Below are 20,911 nucleotides of genomic sequence, written 5' to 3'. Positions count from 1 at the left end.
AGAGCCAGCTCTTCAGCGCTTGACGTCCTGTTTTGCGGAAACTGCCAAAATGTTTGGCCGGGAAGTCAGCCTGAAGAAAACGGAGGTCCTCCATCAGCCAGCTCCCCACCATGACTACCAGCCCCCCACATCTCCATCGGGCACACAAAACTCAAAACGGTCAACCAGTTTACCTATCTTGGCTGCACCATTTCATCAGATGCAAGGATCGACAACGAGATAGACAACAGACTCGCCAAGGCAAATAGCGCCTTTGGAAGACTACACAAAAGAGTCTGGAAAAACAACCAACTGAAAAACCTCACAAAGATAAGCATATACAGAGCTGTTGTCATACCCACACTCCTGTTCGGCTCCGAATCATGGGTCCTCTACCGGCATCACCTACGGCTCCTAGAACGCTTCCACCAGCGTTGTCTCCGCTCCATCCTCAACATTCATTGGAGCGCCTTCATCCCTAACATCGAAGTACTCGAGATGGCAGAGGCCGACAGCATCGAGTCCACGCTGCTGAAGATCCAGCTGCGCTGGGTGGGTCACGTCTCCAGAATGGAGGACCATCGCCATCCCAAGATCGTGTTATATGGCGAGCTCTCCACTGGCCACCGTGACAGAGGTGCACCAAAGAAGAGGTACAAGGACTGCCTAAAGAAATCTCTTGGTGCCTGCCACATTGACCACTGCCAGTGGGCTGATATCGCCTCAAACCGTGCATCTTGGCGCCTCACAGTTCGGCGGGCAGAAACCTCCTTTGAAGAAGACCGCAGAGCCCACCTCACTGACAAAAGACAAAGGAGGAAAAACCCAACACCCAACCCCAACCAACCAATTTTCCCCTGCAACCGCTGCAACCATGTCTGCCTGTCCCGCATTGGACTTGTCAGCCACAATCGAGCCTGCAGCTGACGTGGACATTTACCCCCTCCATAAATCTTCGTCCGCGAAGCCAAGCCAAAGAAGAAGACTGAAGGTGGTGTGTGAGTGCAAAGAAAAAGGTTGAGAACCACTGAGTTAGGCAGATACACATTCAGGGCACTGACAACATTTTGATTTAGCCTAGACCCCAAAACTGCCATCATTCAGATTTGATTTTTTTTTAAATAATGCTCCCAACCAATACTCCCTTCACTCTGCAAAGTAATAGTTTATGTTATTATTTAAAGCAGCCTGCTTCATTGGCATCTCTTTCATCCTCAATCCTCTCCCCCTCCAACACCAGAGCACAGTAGCTGCAGCATGTATCAGCTACAAAATCCCCTGCAGCGATTTCAACAGCACCGCTCAAATCCGCAATCTCTACTATCGAGGAAGAAATGGGAGCATCACCAGCTGCAGGCTCCCCTACAGGTCGCACATCATCTTAATTTGAAAATAAAACTGCTGTTCGCTCCTGCTGGGACATGAAACTGCCTCACCGGCAACACTGCAGGAGTACAAAACGATTGCAGCAACTCACTATCACCTTCCCAAGGGGTCAATCAGGGTTGGGTGATAAGTATGATCTTGCCAGCAATGCTTGGATCGCATGTATGGAAAACATTGTAAGCATACATTACCATCACTTCACAGAGGAAAAGAAAAACTACATCCATTCTATATTTAGGATCATGGAGGAAATGTGACCTTGCTGGAAAATTGCCTAGACTTGGAATTTGACTCCCACTTGAGAGATTCAAGCACGTAATTTAGATCAACATTCCCACTATTGTACTGAATCAACACTGCACTGTCGTGGTAAACTGAGGCACCTTCTCCGATGGAGAAGTATTTGAAGGGCACCAAAGAAGTTGCCTGTGGTGGACTCACCAACAATGATTCTTCGATCAACATCACTGAAACAAATCAGTTAGCAATTTAAATCCCAGCTGTTTGGGGAAACTTGCTAATGTGCAAATCAGCTGTGACACTTCCGACATTACAATTCAAATAAACTTTGCTCAAGAGACATCATGAGGAAAGCAGATAATTACCCCCAAAATTCTGTCGTCACTCAAAGCACATTGCTCCCTTCCAGCCCCGGGCTCCTGATCAAAGTCTGCCTCTTGCTCCAAATGTGATTGTAGGATATCAGTGGATAGCAAAGCAAATGCATCATATGCAAGTCAATTCGCCAATCTTCAGTGCTTTAACAGTCTGCCCAGAATGCCTCAATAGTGCTGGAGATGTAGCCAACTGAGGCACAAACTCTGCCTATTGACCACTCGCTCAGCATGTCCAAATTCACAAAGGAAGAAGTGGTTACTGCTACTGAAGTGCATTCAAGATACTGCCAGCAACTGATTTGTTCTCACCCAACCAGTCCCTACTACCTCCTGTCCCCAGAGGGAATAGGCATCAAAATATTGAAATGCTGCTCCAAAGCCATTTTATCATCCAAGTCTAAAAGTGCAAATTCTTCAATTTAATATACCCTCGCCCCACCCGAAAGTGGGAACCCATATTTTATCCACACAACAGCACCCCTCAGCAGAAATCACTGGTTAAAAAAAAGAACTCCAGAATGAGATGAAAACTAGCTCAAAACAGGAAGATTGAGCATGTGATGATCCAGGCTACTGAGCATTAACAAAACATTGGGGCGAAGAAAAGATGGTGGTTGTTGGAGGCATTGATCAATGAAACTATTATCTCACTTGGGAAGATCAACCATCCCCTCAGGAATCAATTCCTGTCCCTTTGTACACAAACCAGTTGTGGGACAGGAACAATATCTTCCCAGGAACTTTATCTTGCGTCATCGGTTAAAAAGGATTAAAACAAATTTGGGAGGCAAGTGTATGGGAATACAAGGATTAAAAATGTGATCTACCGGAATTGTTGTCTGAAGAGAGTGCGCAAAATTGTTGAGGACCCTTCCACCCCACACACAGCATCTTTCAGCTGCTCCCGTCAGGGAAGAGATCCAGGAACATCAGCACCAGCCTGAGGAACAGCTTCTTCCCACGGGCAGTGAGAATGCTGAACGACCAAAGGAACTGCTCGCACTGACCCTCCGAGACTCAACTGTTAATTTAGCAATACTATTTATTTACTTTAATATTTGTGTACAAGTATTGTGCATATATATTGTTTGTATGCGGGTTTGCAGTGTGTTGCACGAGAACTGGAGAACCCTGTTTTGTTGGGTTGTTCTTGTACAATTGGACAATAAATAATCTTGATTACTACAGAATCTAGATGAACTAGGACAGTGGGCTAAGGAATTTCAGATTGTATTTAACTCTGAGGTGTTGCACTTTGGTAGGAGAAACTTGGGCTGGACTTGCACTGTGTATGGTAGGGCCTGGGAGTGAAGCAGGGATTTATGGAACAACTGTACAACATGTTGGTGTTGCTGCACTTAGTGGATTGTGCGCAGTTTTGGTTACCCAGCTCCAGGAAAGATCCCCGTCCCTCTGTCTCCTTTCCTCCAGCTCTCCACCCGCATCCTTCTCTATTCACAGGGCCATCCTCCCCTCTCCCTTTGTTTCTTGGTGTGCCCTCCCTCCCTTATCCAGCTATATTACCTCCTGCCCATGGGACTGTGCTCCTCCCTCACCACTATTTTGCAAGGGCACTTGCCGACATTTTGTCTGTACCTTGATGAAAGGCTCAAGTCTGGAACGTCGGTTCTGTATCTTTACCTTTGCTATATAAAGTACGTTGTTTGACCAACTGAGTTTCTCGAGCATTGTGTTTTTACTTCAACCAGTGTCTGTTTTTCCCCTCTTGCTTCAGAGCACCTTGTCTGTACCTCTCCCCTGGACCTAGAAAAACTAGCTAATTTAAGACCCAGAATCTGGACGGTGCACACCTGACCATCTCTCATTTTTTCTCTCTTTTTGTTTTAGCCTTGAACTATCTTGTTTTCTTGCTCTCTATTCTTTTTCTATTTTTCTTGCTTTTCTCAGGGGGAGGGGAGGGACAGTTAATTAGACAATAGCTATTAATGGATATATATTACTATTTTTTTCACAAACTTATTTTGTCTTTTGCACTGTTTGACTTGAAATTTTGTAAATAAAATATTAAAAAACCCACGGTGTCTGCAGACTTACATGTTTTACTCTCGGAAAGATATGGCTAATCTTGAAAGTGTCTGGAAAAGATTTACGAGAATGCTGCCAGGACTGGTGAGTTTAATCTACAATGAGAAGCTGGTTTAGCTTGGTATTTGCTTCCTGGAGCAAAGGAAGCTTATTGGAACTTGAGAGAGAAAAGATTAAAATGAGACTTGAGGGATAGCTTCATCACACAGAGAATGGTGGTTAAATGGAGCAGCGCTTCTGGAAGAAGTGGCAGAATGGAGCCAATTGCATTGCACCTGACTAAATGTCCTTTCAACATGAATAAGAAAGATTCAAAAGGATGTAGGTTGAAGGAAGTCAAATGGATGACATGGACAAGTTGGGCCAAAGGATCTGTTTCCATGCTATTGAACTCCATGCCTCAAACTAAGGAAGCCAGTAAAACTTAATAAACACAGGCTATGTTCCAGTTGAGATATTGTGTCATATTCTTAGACACTACACTTATGGAAGGATGTCAAAGCCTTAAGGTACAGAGATTTACTACAATGGCATCAGTTACAGAGAATGGAGTTCACAAGTATAATTACCTAACATAAATTTAGTTAATTGGCCAAACAATAGAATAATGATGAATTTATCTCCCCAGGGGCCTATATAATTGCAGCATGACTTCTTTAATTGACAATCCCTGTAATAATAGCAAAGACAGCATTTAGTTTCAAAAGTATTTATTTTACCCTGCATTTTAAACACAGCTAAGTTGCCCATCAAGAGAACATGGGTTCTTTTGAATAGATTTCCTTGTCTATCATTTCTTAAAATATTGGTTTTCAGTTTTGCAGTCCAATATGGATAACTTTTCATTCCACATTCCATTTGGCAACTCCTACAACCTTGCTGCAAGGAAGACAAGAGATGCAACTTGCTTTCCCATTGAGTTTCATCTCAGTAAACTTAGACCCTGCACTGCAGCAAGAATTTGTCACTCATTGAACTTTACCACAGCAGAAAGACAGAACTAGACATTTGTCACCAATATCACTGTCCACCTGGAGTTGTTCGTCACTTGTTGGACAAGCACCACAGCAAGAGAATGTATTTGGGGAGAGACTGAAAAGGAGAAACTGTCAAAATTAAAAGTACTGCAATATTTTCCACTATTTAAAATGTGATACTGCAAAAATAAATATAATCACATTTTAGCAGAAAGTGGCAAGAAAATCTGAAAGCATATGTTTTCAAAGGAACCTTTTTGCTATGCATAGAAACAGTCTGCAGCTCATTTTCTTTTCCATTTACAACATCAAAGAACAGCAGGAGACTATTCAACTCCTCAATCTTGTTGCACCAATCAATCAAATCAAAACTGATCTGGACCACAACTTTGACATGTATAGTCAATGAGGGAAAAAGTAGAATCTGACTTGGCAAGTTAACATTAATCGTTCAAGGTTCCCAGAAGGCAACCCCATGATCAATTTGCCAAATTGCTCTCAACTTCTATAGCTTCCCATTTGAAGTGGATGGGCAGGAAGCTTGTTCTTATTTTTGCAATCTGGGGTGGAAGGGAAGAGAGGCAGCAATAATACTGCTTTGCTTTCTGAAATAAATTGGGGATTATGATAGATAACTTCAAGCTGAACAAAAAGATAATTTCAGATTTGCTGTATCACGTAGGAAGTTAGAGAACATTAAATAAACTTTGATTGAATTCAGCATGGTTAATTGCATCATGACACTGGCACAATGTGTCAGTTCAACTGACCTAAAAATGTTTTGCCGCTGATTTCTGCTTGTACTTAGCATCTGATGCCTCTCACATCAGTATCCAAGAATAGTCGGACAGCATTGATAGATTCCAGTTGTCCTGATACAGCTTTTCCATGGTCGCAGTGTCCTGGTGAAACCTTTCACAGTGTTCGTCACTGACGGCACCAAGATCAGCAGGGAAGACGTCCAAGTACAAATGAAGAAAATGAATTTTCAACGACATGTTGCACTTTGTGGTTTTGTATGTTTGAAGCCTATAATCAATAATACACCCAAAAGTGCTGAGGAAGCAAAATCTTCATTGACCAGTGTAACTTTGAACAGAAAATTGCAATTGGTTGGGGAAAAAGGAGGTAAGAAAGGATGGGAGGAGCAGCGAGTGGACAGGGCAGCAGATAGAGAGAGGGATCTACTAAAACTGTGTTATGGAAGGGCTTGTTGACCATAATCAACAGCAGCAATGGTGCTGTTGATGTTGGTGATGATGATGAGGGGAGGTGGGATGGGGTGAGGAGATTTTCATGCAGTGTTCAAGGACCATCCTTAATGACCCTGTGAAATCTGGTGACATAGTGTGTTTTTGAACACAGCAGCATGCCTGTCGAAGATGCTCCAATAGCACAGCAGAGTAGTTCTGGGATTTTGGCTCAGTGGTAAAGAAACATTCATATATTTATGTCAAGATTGGATGCCACTTGCAGGTGCTTTTCTTCTCAGTGATACAAAGCAAAAGATGAAGGCCAGACCAGGTCAGGACTGGCAGAGGGGATTTATGACAATCTAATCACCTCACGTCAACATTATTAATAATTAAATAAATGTATAAATTATAAATAAATATTTTCGGTTGTGCATCTGTTGAAGGACACGGATGATATGCCAAACTTACTCTGCTCCTGAGGTAATAGAGATGCTGGCGTGCTTTCTTGGCCATTGACTCAACGTGGGTGGTCCAGGACAGACCACTGGAAATGTCCACCCCGAGGAGCTTAAAGCTGTCTATCATCTCCACCTCAGCACCATTGATGTGGACCAAGGGAGTGACTGCGTCTGGCAGTCCATAACTAATTCCTTGGTTTTGCTGACGTTGAGGGAGAGGTTGTTGTCCAAGTACCAACCCCTAACTCATCTTTGTCTGAAACCCTGCCAACGACAGTGGCTTCATCCATCAAGTTATAGATGGAGCCAGAGCAGTGTTTGGTCAAACATTTATGGGAATACAGGGAGTATAGTAGGGGTAGAAACACAATGCTGGAGAAACTCAGCAGGTCCTTTATGTAGCAAAGATAAAGATACAAAACTGACGTTTCGGGCTTGAGGCCTTCATCAAGGAATGGAAAAATGTCGGCAGACACCCAAACAAAATCGTGGGGGGGATGGGCAAGGGGAGGAGCATGGTCCCAAAGGTAGGAGGTAATAGGTGGATAAGGGAGGGAGGTTCATCTGCTAGTAAAGCTCTTGCCCACATTATAACTACTTCTGGAGTTGACTCTTCTGTTCTTGTGGAGGGCCTCCCACCTACAACCTGAAAATATCAACTCATCCATAGTCTGTCCTCTGTAATCTAATTATCTCATCCTTGTGCTCATGTTCCTTCATAGTCTCGCACTTTGCTAGCTCTGCAAGTTCGACAACACTTGGTAATCCTCCACCCAGCTTCTTGGGCATTCCCATTCTCCTTTGTGCCCTCCATTGCCACCAAAGGCTTCAAGATCTGGAATTCCCTCACTATACTTTGCCATCTCACTGTCACACTTTAAAACCTACAAAAAAATTTTGACCACCTGCCCCCACGATTCTACTCAGTTAAAGACAGCATAATAAACTTAAGAAAAGCTTCAGTTAACAAAGGAAATTGAGGGTTTCATCAGGAAAAAGGAAGCATATGTCAGATATAGGAAATTGTTATTAAGCAAGTCCTTTGAGGATTATAGAGGATATAGGATCTTAAGAAAGCAGTTATGAGGGCAAAAAGAGGTCATGGAATAGCCCTGGCCAATAAAATTAAAAAGAATTCCAAACCCTTTTTATAAATATCTTAGAAGAGGGTAACTTGGGAAAAAGAAGGCCCCCTCAGGGACCAAAAGGGAAGTCTTTGTGTGGAACCAGGAGATCCGTGTGGTGTCCTGAATGACTACTTTGCCTCAGTATTCACCAGGGAGGAGAATGGGGAGGATGGAGAGTTAGGGGAGGTGCACACTGATAGCCTGGAACATGTGTGCATCAGGAAAGAGGAAGTGTTGGAGATTATTGACGCACATCAAGGTGGACAAATCCCCTGGGCCTGATAAAATCTATCCCAGGGTGTTCTGAGATACAAGGGAAGCATTTGCTGGGATTTTGATGGAGATTTTTGCATCACCTTTATTCATGAGCGAGATACCAGAAGACTCTAGGGTAGTTACTACTGCTTCCAAATTCAAGAAGGCCAGTAGGGATAGCCCAGGAAACAACAGAGCCTTACATCAGTAGTAGCAAAACTATTGGGGAAAAAAATTGTAGGGATAGGATTTACAATCACTTGCAATGGTAGGAGTTAAGGGGATTTGCTGTGGTTTTGTACATGAGAAAATGAGTTATTTTAAGGAGGTGCCTGAGAAAATTGAAGCAAAAGATATTGTTTACGTGAACTTTAGCAAGAGTTTTGACACAATCCAGCTAGATAGTTCAGAGGCAGTGGATAAGAGTGGAGGGCTGTTCTTCTGACTGGAAATCCACAACCAATGATTTGCAGCAGGGATCAGTGCTGAGACCTTTGCTGTTCGTCATATAAATTTCTTGGATGAGAATGCCTGCAGTTTGATAAGTTAATTTGCTGGTGTCACGAAAATCAGAAACCCTGGCAAATTTCCACAGATGTGTGGTGGAAAGTGTGCTGACCGGCTGCATCACGGTCTGGTATGGGGGACACCAATATCACCGAGCATAAATCCCTCCAAAAGGTAGTGGACACAGCCCAGGACATCACAGGCAAAACCCTCCCCACCATCGAGTACACTGCTGTCACAAGACTCACCCCACCAGGTTCAGGAACAGCTGCAAACCCTCCATCATCAGATTCCTCAACGACAAACTCAATCAGGGACTCATACTTCACTTTATTGATTTTCTTTTTGTTCTCCTCTATTGCACAGTTGGTTTACATTTGTTATGTTTACAGTTCTTTATTTGTTTACATGTTCACACTGTGTAGAGTATTTTTATGCGCTACCAATAAGTGGTAATTCTGCCTGGCCCGCAGGATAAAGGAATCTCAGGGTTATATGTGATGTCATGTATGTACTCTGGCAACAAATCTGAAATAAATAAATCAAATCTAATTACATCATTTTATAACCATTTGGACAGGAAAGGAGTGGAGGAATATGGACTTAGATGTAAGCAGATCGGCATATTAGTTGGCATGAACGACTCTCTGAACCTACTTCTCTAAAGGCCTCTTCAGGTGCATTCTCCGCCAAGAATGCACCTGCAAAAGTGGATTCAGACCTGTGGAATGGTCGTTCAGGTGGCAGCCCTGAAAGCACAGTGCTGGCCATCTGAAAGGGACAGCTGCACGGGAGGCGCCTCGGAGTGCACTCTGGCTCCTGTCCCTTTGGGCTGTCAGGGTTGGGGCAGCTGGCTATCAGAGCTGGGGCAGCCAGCGCAGGCTGTCCCCACACTGATCTCTCACTGTCCCGTGGTGATCCCCACACTGATCCCACTGCCCCATGCTCTCCCCACAGCCCTGTATCAGTTCCCACACTGTGGGGCAGTTGACGTGGGCTGTCCCCATACTGAGAGCCTGTGCTGGCTGCCCCACAGTGTGGGGACTGATACAGGACTGTAGGGAGAGCATGGAGCAGTGGGATCAGTGTGGGGACCGACACGGGGCTATAGGGAGAGCGTGGGGCAGTGGGATCAGTGTGGGGATCGACACGGGGTTGTGGGGAGAGAGTGGGGAAGTGGTATCAGTATGGGGACAGCCCGCGCCGGCTGTCCCAGCGCTGATAGCCCGTGCTGGCTGCACCAGCCCTGATAGCCCATGCTGGAAGGCGGGGGCAGCAGGGAGGGGGGCTGTCAGGCATTCGCTTGTTGATTGTCATCCCCTTCGCAGCCGCTTTCAGGCAGCTGCATTCAGATGCCGGGGGGACCTCAATGCTCCGGCAATTATCCTTCCCGGAGGAGGGTTACAAAGTTCGCCTCACATGTGCCTCCTGCGCATTCAATTGGCCTCCCGACAGTTGCATATGGGCATAATACGTGGCTTTATAATCGGGGGATTTTGGCCACCTGAAAGTGCCTGAAGATAAAAAGAGGTCATTATGGCTCCTCAAGCTCACTTGCTGCTAAATAATACCATGAATAAGTTTCTCGACACTGCATCATTTCCCAATAGGCCAATATCCCTAAATTCATTTGGTGTACAAAAGTGTGCTGATCTCAGCCTTGAATATACTCACTGACTGAGCAATTGCAACCCTCAGCATAGAGAATTCCAATAATACACAATCCCACATGGAAAGAAATTTCTCACCTCAGTTCTAAGTTGCCAAACTTTTATACTAAGACTATGCCTCTGTCCTAGGCCCCAGCCAGTGAAAAGAGTCTCTACAAATCTACCCTCTAAAGCTCCCTTAAAAATTCTGTACAGTGAGCTCACTGTGTCTTTGAAGTTCCTGAGAATTTTTAAATTAATTCTACTTGATCTCTCTTCATAGTTCAGCTGATGCCAACATTTCCCTTTCAATTTGGACCTATGACATTCTATTTCATTCACGTTTGCAGTGCTCACCATATTTCAAGTCATTTATCTGATCAGCAGCATCATTTGTCACAAGTTCTAGTCATGCCTCTTTCACACCACTCCCCACTGTTCTAGGAAGGAGGCCTACACACGTAGCAGGAATTCATTCTCATTTCAAGTTTATTCCTTCCCTCTGCCAGTCAACAAGTGGGTCATTAAGATCTCCTGGAACAGTAATTCTGTCATTTCCTTGCTCTGTTTACTGATTTCCTCTGCCATTTCCCCTCCACAATTAGTTCCCTTGTACAATCCCACAAATGTACACGTTTCTTTTTTTAAAATCAGTGATCTCCCACCATATTGACTCCATTTACACCTCCTTTGTGTACGTCAATCCTGTCTACAGTGGCTTTCCCTCTTTCACCAATGCTGCTAACTCCTCTTTTTAAAACCCATTCCATCCTTCCTAAAAATATTATGCCCGGTGTAGCTATTTTCCACTCCCACTGAACTTGCTGCCAAGTTTCTGTTCGTACTTCTAAATCTACATCTTCCTGTGACATCATTGTTTCTAACACCCCCAGTTTACTTCCCACACTCCAAGACTAACAAAACAAGCTCTTTGTCTTTTCCCAAGTTTGTATTTAAAGCTACTCCTTTTCCCTTAGGTATTTTGTCCAAAGTAACACCTTTCTGCATTATCGTACCCTCGCTCCTGCTTATAATGGCACGATTTGATTTTTCACCTCAACTTTGACTTCTTCTGCATTCAATCCCTTATGATATTTTTATTTCCATATTTAACTTAATCTCGACACGTCACTTTAGATTTTTGATTGCTTTTATTTTCCCTTTGCTCACCCTTCACAGTTAAGTGATTTGTCACTTCACAATTTACTCTGTCCTGTTCAGCTATAGTCCATCCTTCTGGAAATGCTCGGATCTTATCCAAAACTCCTACATTGGCCCTCAGCTCAGAGGAGTACTTTCTCCCTGACACTACCCCTCTAGCTACAGATTACTAATATTTTAAATGTTGATTCTTAATTTACTAATTTGTTACAGGAAATATTTCCTCTGCACTTGGCTCCCACATGAAGTCATATTTTCCAATCTTTTCAAAATATCCGCTACCCTGACATTTGGAAGGCAGCAACTCGAGTGAGTTTAAGATGGCAATTTCGTGTTCTTGCCATTATCGACTAAGGAGTTGGATAAAAGTCCAGAGATGTCACATTGGAGCTGGGCAAATACTGCAAAGTACAGGTGTGGTCACCACACAATGGGAAGGATGTGATAGCTTAAGAGTGGATCTGGAAGTGGTTCACAAGGATGGAACCGGGTGGGAGAATTTTAGGCATAAATAGAATTTGGCAAATCTGGGGTTTTCTATGAAACAAAAGAGATTCGGTATGTCACCACAGATTCTCGTGAACTCTACAGGTGGACCATGGGGAGCATTCTGTCTGGTTGCATCACTGTCTGGTACGGAGGCACCAACGCTCAGGACAAGAATAAACCCCAGAGAGTCGTGAACTCAGCTTGTGACATCGCAGGCACCAGACTTCATTCCACTGAGGACATTGACATGAGGCAGTGTCTTAAGAAAGCAGCCCCTATCCTCAAGGACCCTCACCACCCAGGCCATGCCCTCTTCACTCTGCTACCATTGGAAAAATGGTACAGGAGCCTGAAGACGAGCACTCAGCAGCAAAAGTACAGCTTCTTCCCCGCTGCCATCAGATTCCTGAATATTCAATGAACCACAGACACGGCCTCACTTTTCATGCACTATTATTTTTACTTCTTATAGTAATGTTGTAAGATGGTTATAATATGAACGTTTGCCCTGTGACGCTGCCGCAAAACACCAAATTTCATGACTTGTTCATGACAGTAAATTCTGATCTGGACAATGAAGATTTTACTTCCTGAACACTTTTAGGTGTATTTTTATAGATTTTGGGCTGCTGATCATGAAAGTCACCTTAAATTTTCCTATCACACACTTTTTTTTTTAAATAAAAGATATAACCTATTTTTGTGATTTCCTGTCATATTTTAAGTCGACTTCAAGCGTACAAAACCATGAGGTGCAACATGTCGTTGAAAATTCATTTTCTGCATTCGCACTTGGGCTTCTTCCCTGCTGATCTTGGTGCCGTCAGTGCCGAACACGATGAAAGGTTTCACCAGGACACTGCGACCATGGAAAAGCGATATCAGGACAACTGGAATCCATCGACACTGACATGAGAGGCATCAGATGCTGAGTACAAATGAAAATCAGCAACAAAACATTTTTAGGTCAGTTGAACTAATTTAATCACCTCGTGATGTGATTAAACATGCTGAATTCAATTAAAGTTAATTTACTGTTACTCCAACTTCCTACGTGATACAGCAAATCTGAAATGATTTTTGTGTTCAGCTTGAAGTGGTCTATCATAATCCATAATTTTATTTCAGGAAGCAAACTTTTTTGAAAAAAATTGTTATCTATGTATTTAAGCAATAGACAGATTAAACAAGGGAACCCATTCCTTTTGAGGCAGTGACTAATAATCAGAGGGCAAAGGCTTAAGGTCAAAAATCTTTTAAAATGTTCGAAGCAGAAGACTACGTGCCAAAATTGACCTCGACACACCCGTGTGCATGACTTGTTAGTGCTCTTAGGCAGCTAGGCATGTGAAGACATGCCAGTTGACATGCATGCTAGCTTAACCTTACTTTCACAAACTTCTGCTGAGTGCATGAGCTCCCAAGAACATGGAATCCAGTCTTAACTGGAGTCGACTGGTTAAAATACTCCACCCACCTGGGCCACTACTGTCAGAGGCATCCACCTTCCTCTCGTTAAGTCCCTTCTTTCACTTTTCCAGTTACTCATCACATGTGCATTCCTTCCCTGGAACCCTATGTCCTCTGCTTCCACCATTTGCTTACCACCACCCCACCCATTGACTCAGCCACTAACCACCCCCTCTCCCGACAATTGTCTAAAATTTTTTTAAAAACAGAAAATACTGCAATCACTCAGGTCAGGCAGAATCTGTCGAGAGTGCAGTATCTCTTGTTTCAAGTCAAGGTCCGGTTACCAGAGCTGTAAAAATGAGAAACTGTGCTTTCAATTGCAGAGAGGCAGTGGTGGAGAACAACAAAGAAAACCAAGGTTGCCCAAGGGACACAATTACTTTCAGTGCTGTCTAGGAGAGGGGAACAAAAGCAAGGTAATTATAACTGATCTGTCTAGAGAAGTACAAATCGAGAAAGTTAAATGAGCACAGTCAAGAAATTCGAAGAGCAGTGGGGTCATGGTGAATGGTTGCTTCTGATGTGGAGGAAGACAAAGAGTGGCTTTCCACAGAGAATGGTGCTAGGGCCATTGCTTTTAGTGATCTAAATTGATGGTCTAGACTTTGAATGCATCCCATAATTTCTAAATTTGTGGATGCATAAAACTTGGCAGTATTGTGAACTGCAAAGAGGACGGTGATAAACTGCAGCAGGATGTCAACGGGCCAGTGGGACGGGCAGATGAGACAACATTATGCAATATGCTAAATTGGAAAAAGTGCAAGAAGTCTGGAAGAACTGTTTGAGAACTGGAAGATGGAAAGGGAACAAGTGAAAGGGTGAGTGTTGCATCTCCTGAGGTTGTATGGGAATTTGCCATGAGAAAGGGAGGAGATGGAAGAGTGGAACAGGGAGTCATGGGGAGAATTGTCCCTTTGGAATGGTGAAAGGGAAGGGCATGACATCTGGCGGTGGAATACTGTGGGAGGTGACGGAAATTATAGAGAATAATCCGTTGAATGTGGAGGCTGGCATGAGGCAAGTTAGGACAAGGGGAACTGTACCCTTGCTCTGGCTGAGAGGAAAGAGACAGAAGTGCTGAAGATAGTGATATATTTGGTAGCCCTGTTAGCTACAATAAAGGGGAAGCCACAGTTAAGGTTAGAGGATGACATCTCAGAAGACAAATAATCAGAACAGATGTAATGGAGTGGAAGAAGGGAATTCAGCTTTTTTTTAAAAAGAGCAGGCGAGAGGAGATGCTGTCACGATGCTTGTGAGAATATCTTGGCTCTAAACCTCTCAGATGGAGGTAGAGGTGTCAAGAAAGGGAAAAGAAAAGGTCAGATTTCAGACCATATGTTGAAGGGAGAGCAGGAAAGGCTCCATGACACCATAAAACAGTTTCTACAGGTGCACCATCAGAGGCAGGCTGGATGCATCACAGCATGGGCTGGGAGCTGCTCTGCTCAAGATCAGAAGCTACGGAAGGTGGTAAATGCAGCTGAGAACATCACACAAACTTCCCTCCCCTCCATGAATTCGACCTACATCTCCCACTGCCTAGGAAAGGCAACCAACCAACATTCTGAAGAATCCATCACATCCTGGTCACACCCTCCTCCCATCGGAGATAAGGCTGAAGTGTGAGAACATGGCTCAGGCCATAACACAAACCTCCCTCTCCTCCATCAATAACTTCCTTCTGCCTTGGAAAAGCAGCCAACATATTAACATACTCATCCCACCCCAACTCTACGCTCTTCTGCTGTTGAGAAGTAAATTCATGATGCATATCACCAGATTTAGACAGTTTCTTTCCTGCAGTTATGCTCCTGAACGAACTTTACATGAGTAACATAATGTTGCTCTGTTCCAATTGATCTCTCTCTGTAACTCTTCACTTCTGTACCTGGTTTACTTGCTACATTAAGTATAGGATTTCTTGCTAGACTACTGCAAAACAAACTTTTTCATAGCACCTTGGCACATGTGACAGTAAACTTCAACTTGGGCCAGTGGCATAGTGAAGCATCCTTATGTTTTCATCCTGAACTCATGGCCTGAAATATTCAGCACACAAACAAACGTAATGCAGATGGTGAGGAACCAAGAGATAGGTTACAGGAACATTCTATTTATCGGACATTATTTCCTACTCGGGTGTCACAAATGTGTATGAAAGTAGCAACCCCACCATTGAGCTTCCTATCCTTTTTGACTCACTGAAGGAACTTCAGATTCTGATATTGTGCACTACCATTGGCAGGTCTGTACATTCCCACAGGAAGCTTGCTTTCCAAGCTCATTGCAGGCCATACGAGTGTTGCTGTTCAAGCCTGAAACAAGACAGATTTACCTGCTGCGAACAACCGCATCTTTTTAAACTCGTGGTAAGAAATTATTTGAATCAATTAATGAGTAATTGACCACTCAAAGGAAAACCCAGTGTTGAATCATGCCCTGTCTACAAGTGAGATTTAAACACGGGGCTGTTTAGCTCTCCAGAATGTCCTTCAATTCAAGTGCATTGTTGTTGAACTTGCACGAAATGGTGCTATCTCACGCTCTCCCTTCATATCATTCGACTGCCCAGAAGTCCAGGGGTTTTACATACCAAAATATACTACCAACATTTAATACACCAGCTATTAAAATGCATCCTAAAGTTTCAGTAACATTCTGTGTCCAGTACCTGCACTAACACACTTTTTTATTTAACAGACATAATGACTTCTGCAAATAAGAGCATATTTAATTCTTCAACAGTCATGTTGATGCACAAAAAAATTACCTGAAACATTTGGTGCTGCTATAATCGTAACTTCAGAGAAGTTGAATGAAGTATTTGAAAACAAATGGTAGGGTTTCAATGTAGCGCCACTGTCAACCTCCAGTATTAAATATCAGGATTACTACCCAGGCAGCTGGGCTTCCTTTAATGAAAGTACCCACTCACATGAAGCCCCCATGATTATCTTGCTTTCAATTGTATTTCATTGTGCTTAGCATAATTTCAGTCTAGAATACAGTTATATAAATTTATATAAATATATCCAGAAATAGTTCAAAATATGCTTTTATGCTAAACTCCAGGAAGTCAACGAGGACAGCTGGAGTAGGAAATGTAAAATGTTTACATCAATGTCCCAGGGATGCTTTCCTGAATTTGTGGGGACTTTTTGTGGGGCAGCACTTATAGCACCAGCGACAGGGGCTCAAATCCTGGGGCTGCTTGTAAGGAGTTTGTATGTTCTCCCCGAGTCTGCGTGGGATTCCTCCGGGTGCTCCAGTTTCCTCCCACCCTTCAAAATGTACTGGGGTTATAGGTTAAATGGGTGGCACAGGCTTGCGGGCCGAAAGGGCCTGTTACCATGCTGAATGTCTAAATTTAAACTTAATAGGACGGCTATTCTTAATACTAAGAATGGCTTGACCAATTCCCAACAAGAGCACTCATCAACCTTTGCATAAACATTTATTAAAGTACAAAAAATGGGGGTTTTTTTGTGCTACCTACCTTTCGCGCCAATCCCAAGGCAATGTAGCATTTTTCACCTGGGTCAATGATCTCGACTTCGAAGTAATGACTTCTGGTGCTGAGGGGATGCCTTGCTTGTGCCAGACCTACATCCATTATGCTCTTCCCTTTACCGATGTATTCTAATAGCTGTGAAGAAGTCAAGGACAGGGAATTGAAGAGATATTAATCTTTAATAGATATTTAGTAAACCAAAAATACTATCACATTCCAGTTATTTATTATGTTTAAAGAATCTCAAATATAAAGTTGAAAAAAAGACCCATTTAAACATGTCGGTACAAACTTCCTATTTATTAACTTTTCTACCTTACTCCTCTGGATGCTAAATTCCAGTTCCACAGGTTCTCGGCAATTTAACAGGTAGTTATTTTTCATATGGTTGTATGGGATTATCAGCCCAACAAAACAAATACAATCCTATTCCCAACCTACAGCTGCAGACTTGCATTTTGAAGCAGTTGTGGGATAGGGACGATAAGCAGGAACCAAAGCAAAGGTTTCTTCTTCCAAATGTAGACTCTGAGGCCTACTGAAGTGTCCCCCATCTGCTTTGCCTGAGACAAACTAAACAGCAGAGACTGGGAGACTACCCAATCCCATTTGTACTCTGTAGCTCAGTGTCATTCTGACAGTTTGTTTAAAAACTATCATGATGCTTTGGAGAGCTTAGCAAGGGATTTCATGACCTTAAGTTTGTTCCACACAGCCAAATGAGCAGATCTTAGATTATGGCAACTCCTCACATCTTGGTAGCCTTCTTGCTAAGGCTGAAAGCAGGCCACCTTGACTCCATGAATGCAGTCACATAGTTAGAAACAGTTAAATCCAAAAGGGCAGATGAAAGTTGGATTCAATGTTCAATTCTCTGCTCCAAATCATTTATGGAGGAGACGCATTCAACTCTTTCACCATGGATTTGAAAAATAGGAAGAATAACAGTAGCATGAAGCCTAACCTGCCCAATCTTTCCTCACAACTTGCCCCTTCTAGGAAACCAGATCCAAGCTACTTCTAATGCACTGATATCCTTCTTTACAAGAGGAGGAAAATATAGTATCCCAGACACTGCACCAACTATTGAATTCAATTCTCTACATGATTAGAAATTTCTTAATTACTTGCTGTACCTGGCTTTTACCAATTATTACATTGGCCAGACAATCTTCTATCTCTGGTGAACACTATCCCCTACATAATTTTTTTAAAAATATTTTATTTAAAATTTTAAAGCCAAACATGGAATCAACAAAAACAGTAAAAACTGAATAAATGGCTATAATCCCCATCTCCCCCCCCACCCTCTCCATCTCCCCCCACCCTGCCACAAATAGTGAATAAAGAAATAGACCCCAAAGAAATAAATGCGGAGATGCAGAAAAGAGAAAAGAAAATGGAAAGAAGCAGGGATTGGGTGGACGATGGACCCCACAAATTTCACATTTTCAAAAATGGGTCTCGTGGGTGAGATGGGGGGGGGGGCAATCTGCATTTTGTAAATACGGCTGTCACATTTGTAAGAACATGTCATACTTATTTCTTAGGTATTACGAGCTCCAGTTTTAGTAAAATGGAATTATCACTGTAAGGGATAGTATAGACAGGAGGGACTGAATGGCCAGTTACCATTTCACACAAGCACAAGTCACAGCCCAGCGACAATTTGATACATTGGGAGAACTGAGGGAAGGTTTGTCACAGTCTGTTCCAGATTCGATACATTTACAAAGATGCTGTGATTTTGCAAAGGGAGAACAAAGAGCTGATGCAGTTCTTGTGGACAGCCATTTTTGTGGAATTCAGAGCAAAGCATGTTCTGTGAAGGACTGGGCTTTTTCAGTGGATCAACCTGTGCCAGGAGGGTCTTTTTGTGAAGCGAAATGCTTCATTTTGATTGTGACTAACAGGGGAGGTCACTTGGAGAGACGATTCATTTTAAGTGTGACGAGCAGTGAAGTTACTTGGAGAGACCAGTGCCAGGGTCTTGGATGCTTCATGGAGGCCGCCCAGTTCGAGTCTTGCTTACAAAAGGACCAGGAGTGTTATGACCACAGCTCGTGTGGGTGGGCATTTATTCAAAGGCAACGCAAGGAGAATTCGTGACTCTGAAGCAGCCACAACTCCAGTCTTCCCATCAATTGAACATTACTTTTGGGCATCAAATTTCAAAGGGCTACACGTCAACATTGAATTTAAAAGACTGAACTTTGAAATAATTTTGGCAAGAATCTTCTAGGTAAGCCAATGAGCATGCTCTGACCTACAAGGTTAGGTTTATACCCAATAAAACCTTTCAAAAAGTTAATGAGGTTCATCCTAGTAAATTTGAAAATAAATCAGGAAATAATGTGAGAATTAAAGATGAAGGGAAACAGGAAAGGGACAAACCTTCAGGTCCCCTTTGTCATTACTATAGAAAACCTGGTCATGTGATGGCAAATTGTTATAAGGTGAAGAAAAAGAAAGAGGCGGCACCAGACGCCTGTTTACAAAAAGATGCGAGACCTGAGAACAAATTAAGTTTCAGATCTGCTGACAACGTCAGGGATGAGTTTAAATATATTGTGTCAAAGGGTTTGGTTTTAGTAAAGGGGCACCACAAGTGCCAGTGAACGTACTTCGAGATACTGGCGCAGCCCAGTTACTTGTGTTGAACAGGGTTATGGAGTTTGGGGGAAATAAATTTAATCCAATGTTTGGGATGTGAAACTGAGCTGGTATCTTTGCATAGGATATGGTTGAAGTAAAAAATAATTAATTGGGATTTAAGAGAGTTTACCAATAGATGGAGTTTCATTACTTTGGGGGAATGACTTGGCAGAAAGACAAGTGGGTCCTGTGGTGAAATCGACAGAGAAGCCAGTTATTGATGAGGTAAAGACAGATTTTGAAATCTATCCGGCCAGTGTAGTGACTCGGGCAATGGCAAATAAACTTGATAAGGAAGAAAATTACTGATAAGGCAGAATCAAAAGGCAGAACAGTTTTTAGATTGTGTGGATTTATCAGAAACTTTTTCTTGCAGACCTGGATATTGATGTTGAATCTGAAAGTAAAGGTTTTTCTTCATCACATAAAGAATTGATAGGAAAACAGAAATTGATCTTGCTAAGGTGAGAAAAAGGTTTTATCTGAGGAGGAAATTGAGAAAGTGCCAGTTAGATATTATTTTAAAGCTGGTGTGCTTATGAGAAAGTGGAGACCAAGGGATATTCCTGCTAAAGAGGAATGGGCAGTTATTCATCAGGTTTTAGTTCCTAAAGCATATAGGAATGAAATTTTAAATTTGGCCCTTAGCACACCCTTGGGTGGATATTTTGAAATAAAGACTATAGATAAAAATAACAAAACACTTTTATTGGCCTAGTTTAAGGAGGGATGTTGTGACTTTTTGCAGGATGTGTCACATTTGTCAGGGTGTGGGTAAACCTAATCAGGAACCGCCAAAGGCACCATTACAACCTTAACCTGTTGTGGAGAACCCTTTTCTCGAGTTATTGTGGATTGTGTTGGTCCGTTGCCCGAGACAAAAGCTGGAAATCAGTATTTGTTAACTGTTATGTGTGAAGCTTCCAGATTTCCAGAAGCTATTCTCCTTAGGAACACAAAAGCTAAATCCATAATCAAAGCTTTGGTTAAATTCTTTACATTAGTGGGATTGCCTAAGGAAATTCAATCAGATCAAGGAAATTTTATGTTAGGACTTTTCCAACAAATTATTTATAAATTAGGAGTTAAACAAGTTACATCATCTGCATATCATCCTGAAACTCAAGGAGCCTTGGAGAGATTTCATTCGATACTGAAGAGCATGATGAGGACCTATTGCTGTGATAATGAGGAGGATCAGGTTGAGGGTGTCCATTCGCTTCTGTTTGCAGTAAGAGAGTCTGCACAGGAATAATTAGGCTTCAGATCTTTTGAGCTGGTGTTTGGATATCAAGTTAGAGGGCATTTAACGTTGTTAAAGAACAATGGTTTAATGAGGATGTGCAGTTAAATTTATTGGATTATGTTTGTAAATTCAAAGACCGGTCACAGAAAGTCTGGGAATTGGCTCAAAAAAAT

At 42.7% G+C, this 20,911-nt stretch overlaps 1 protein-coding gene across 2 annotated transcripts in view; it reads right to left on the bottom strand.

Annotated features, from left to right (window-relative positions):
• spryd3 (SPRY domain containing 3) overlaps positions 1-20,911 on the bottom strand; it is a 295,363-nt gene that overhangs the window by 210,385 nt on the left and 64,067 nt on the right. For both annotated transcript variants that reach the window (XM_069906732.1, XM_069906733.1), the window contains exon 7: positions 16,823-16,972. In XM_069906732.1, coding sequence (XP_069762833.1) covers positions 16,823-16,972 — 150 coding nt within the window. The remainder of the gene's footprint in view (positions 1-16,822; positions 16,973-20,911) is intronic.

This window comes from Narcine bancroftii, chromosome 12 (assembly GCF_036971445.1).
Source record: "Narcine bancroftii isolate sNarBan1 chromosome 12, sNarBan1.hap1, whole genome shotgun sequence".
Classification (NCBI taxonomy): Eukaryota; Metazoa; Chordata; class Chondrichthyes; order Torpediniformes; family Narcinidae; genus Narcine; species Narcine bancroftii.
Note: the sequence above shows the minus strand (reverse complement) of the source record. Positions and strands in the feature narration are given on the sequence as shown.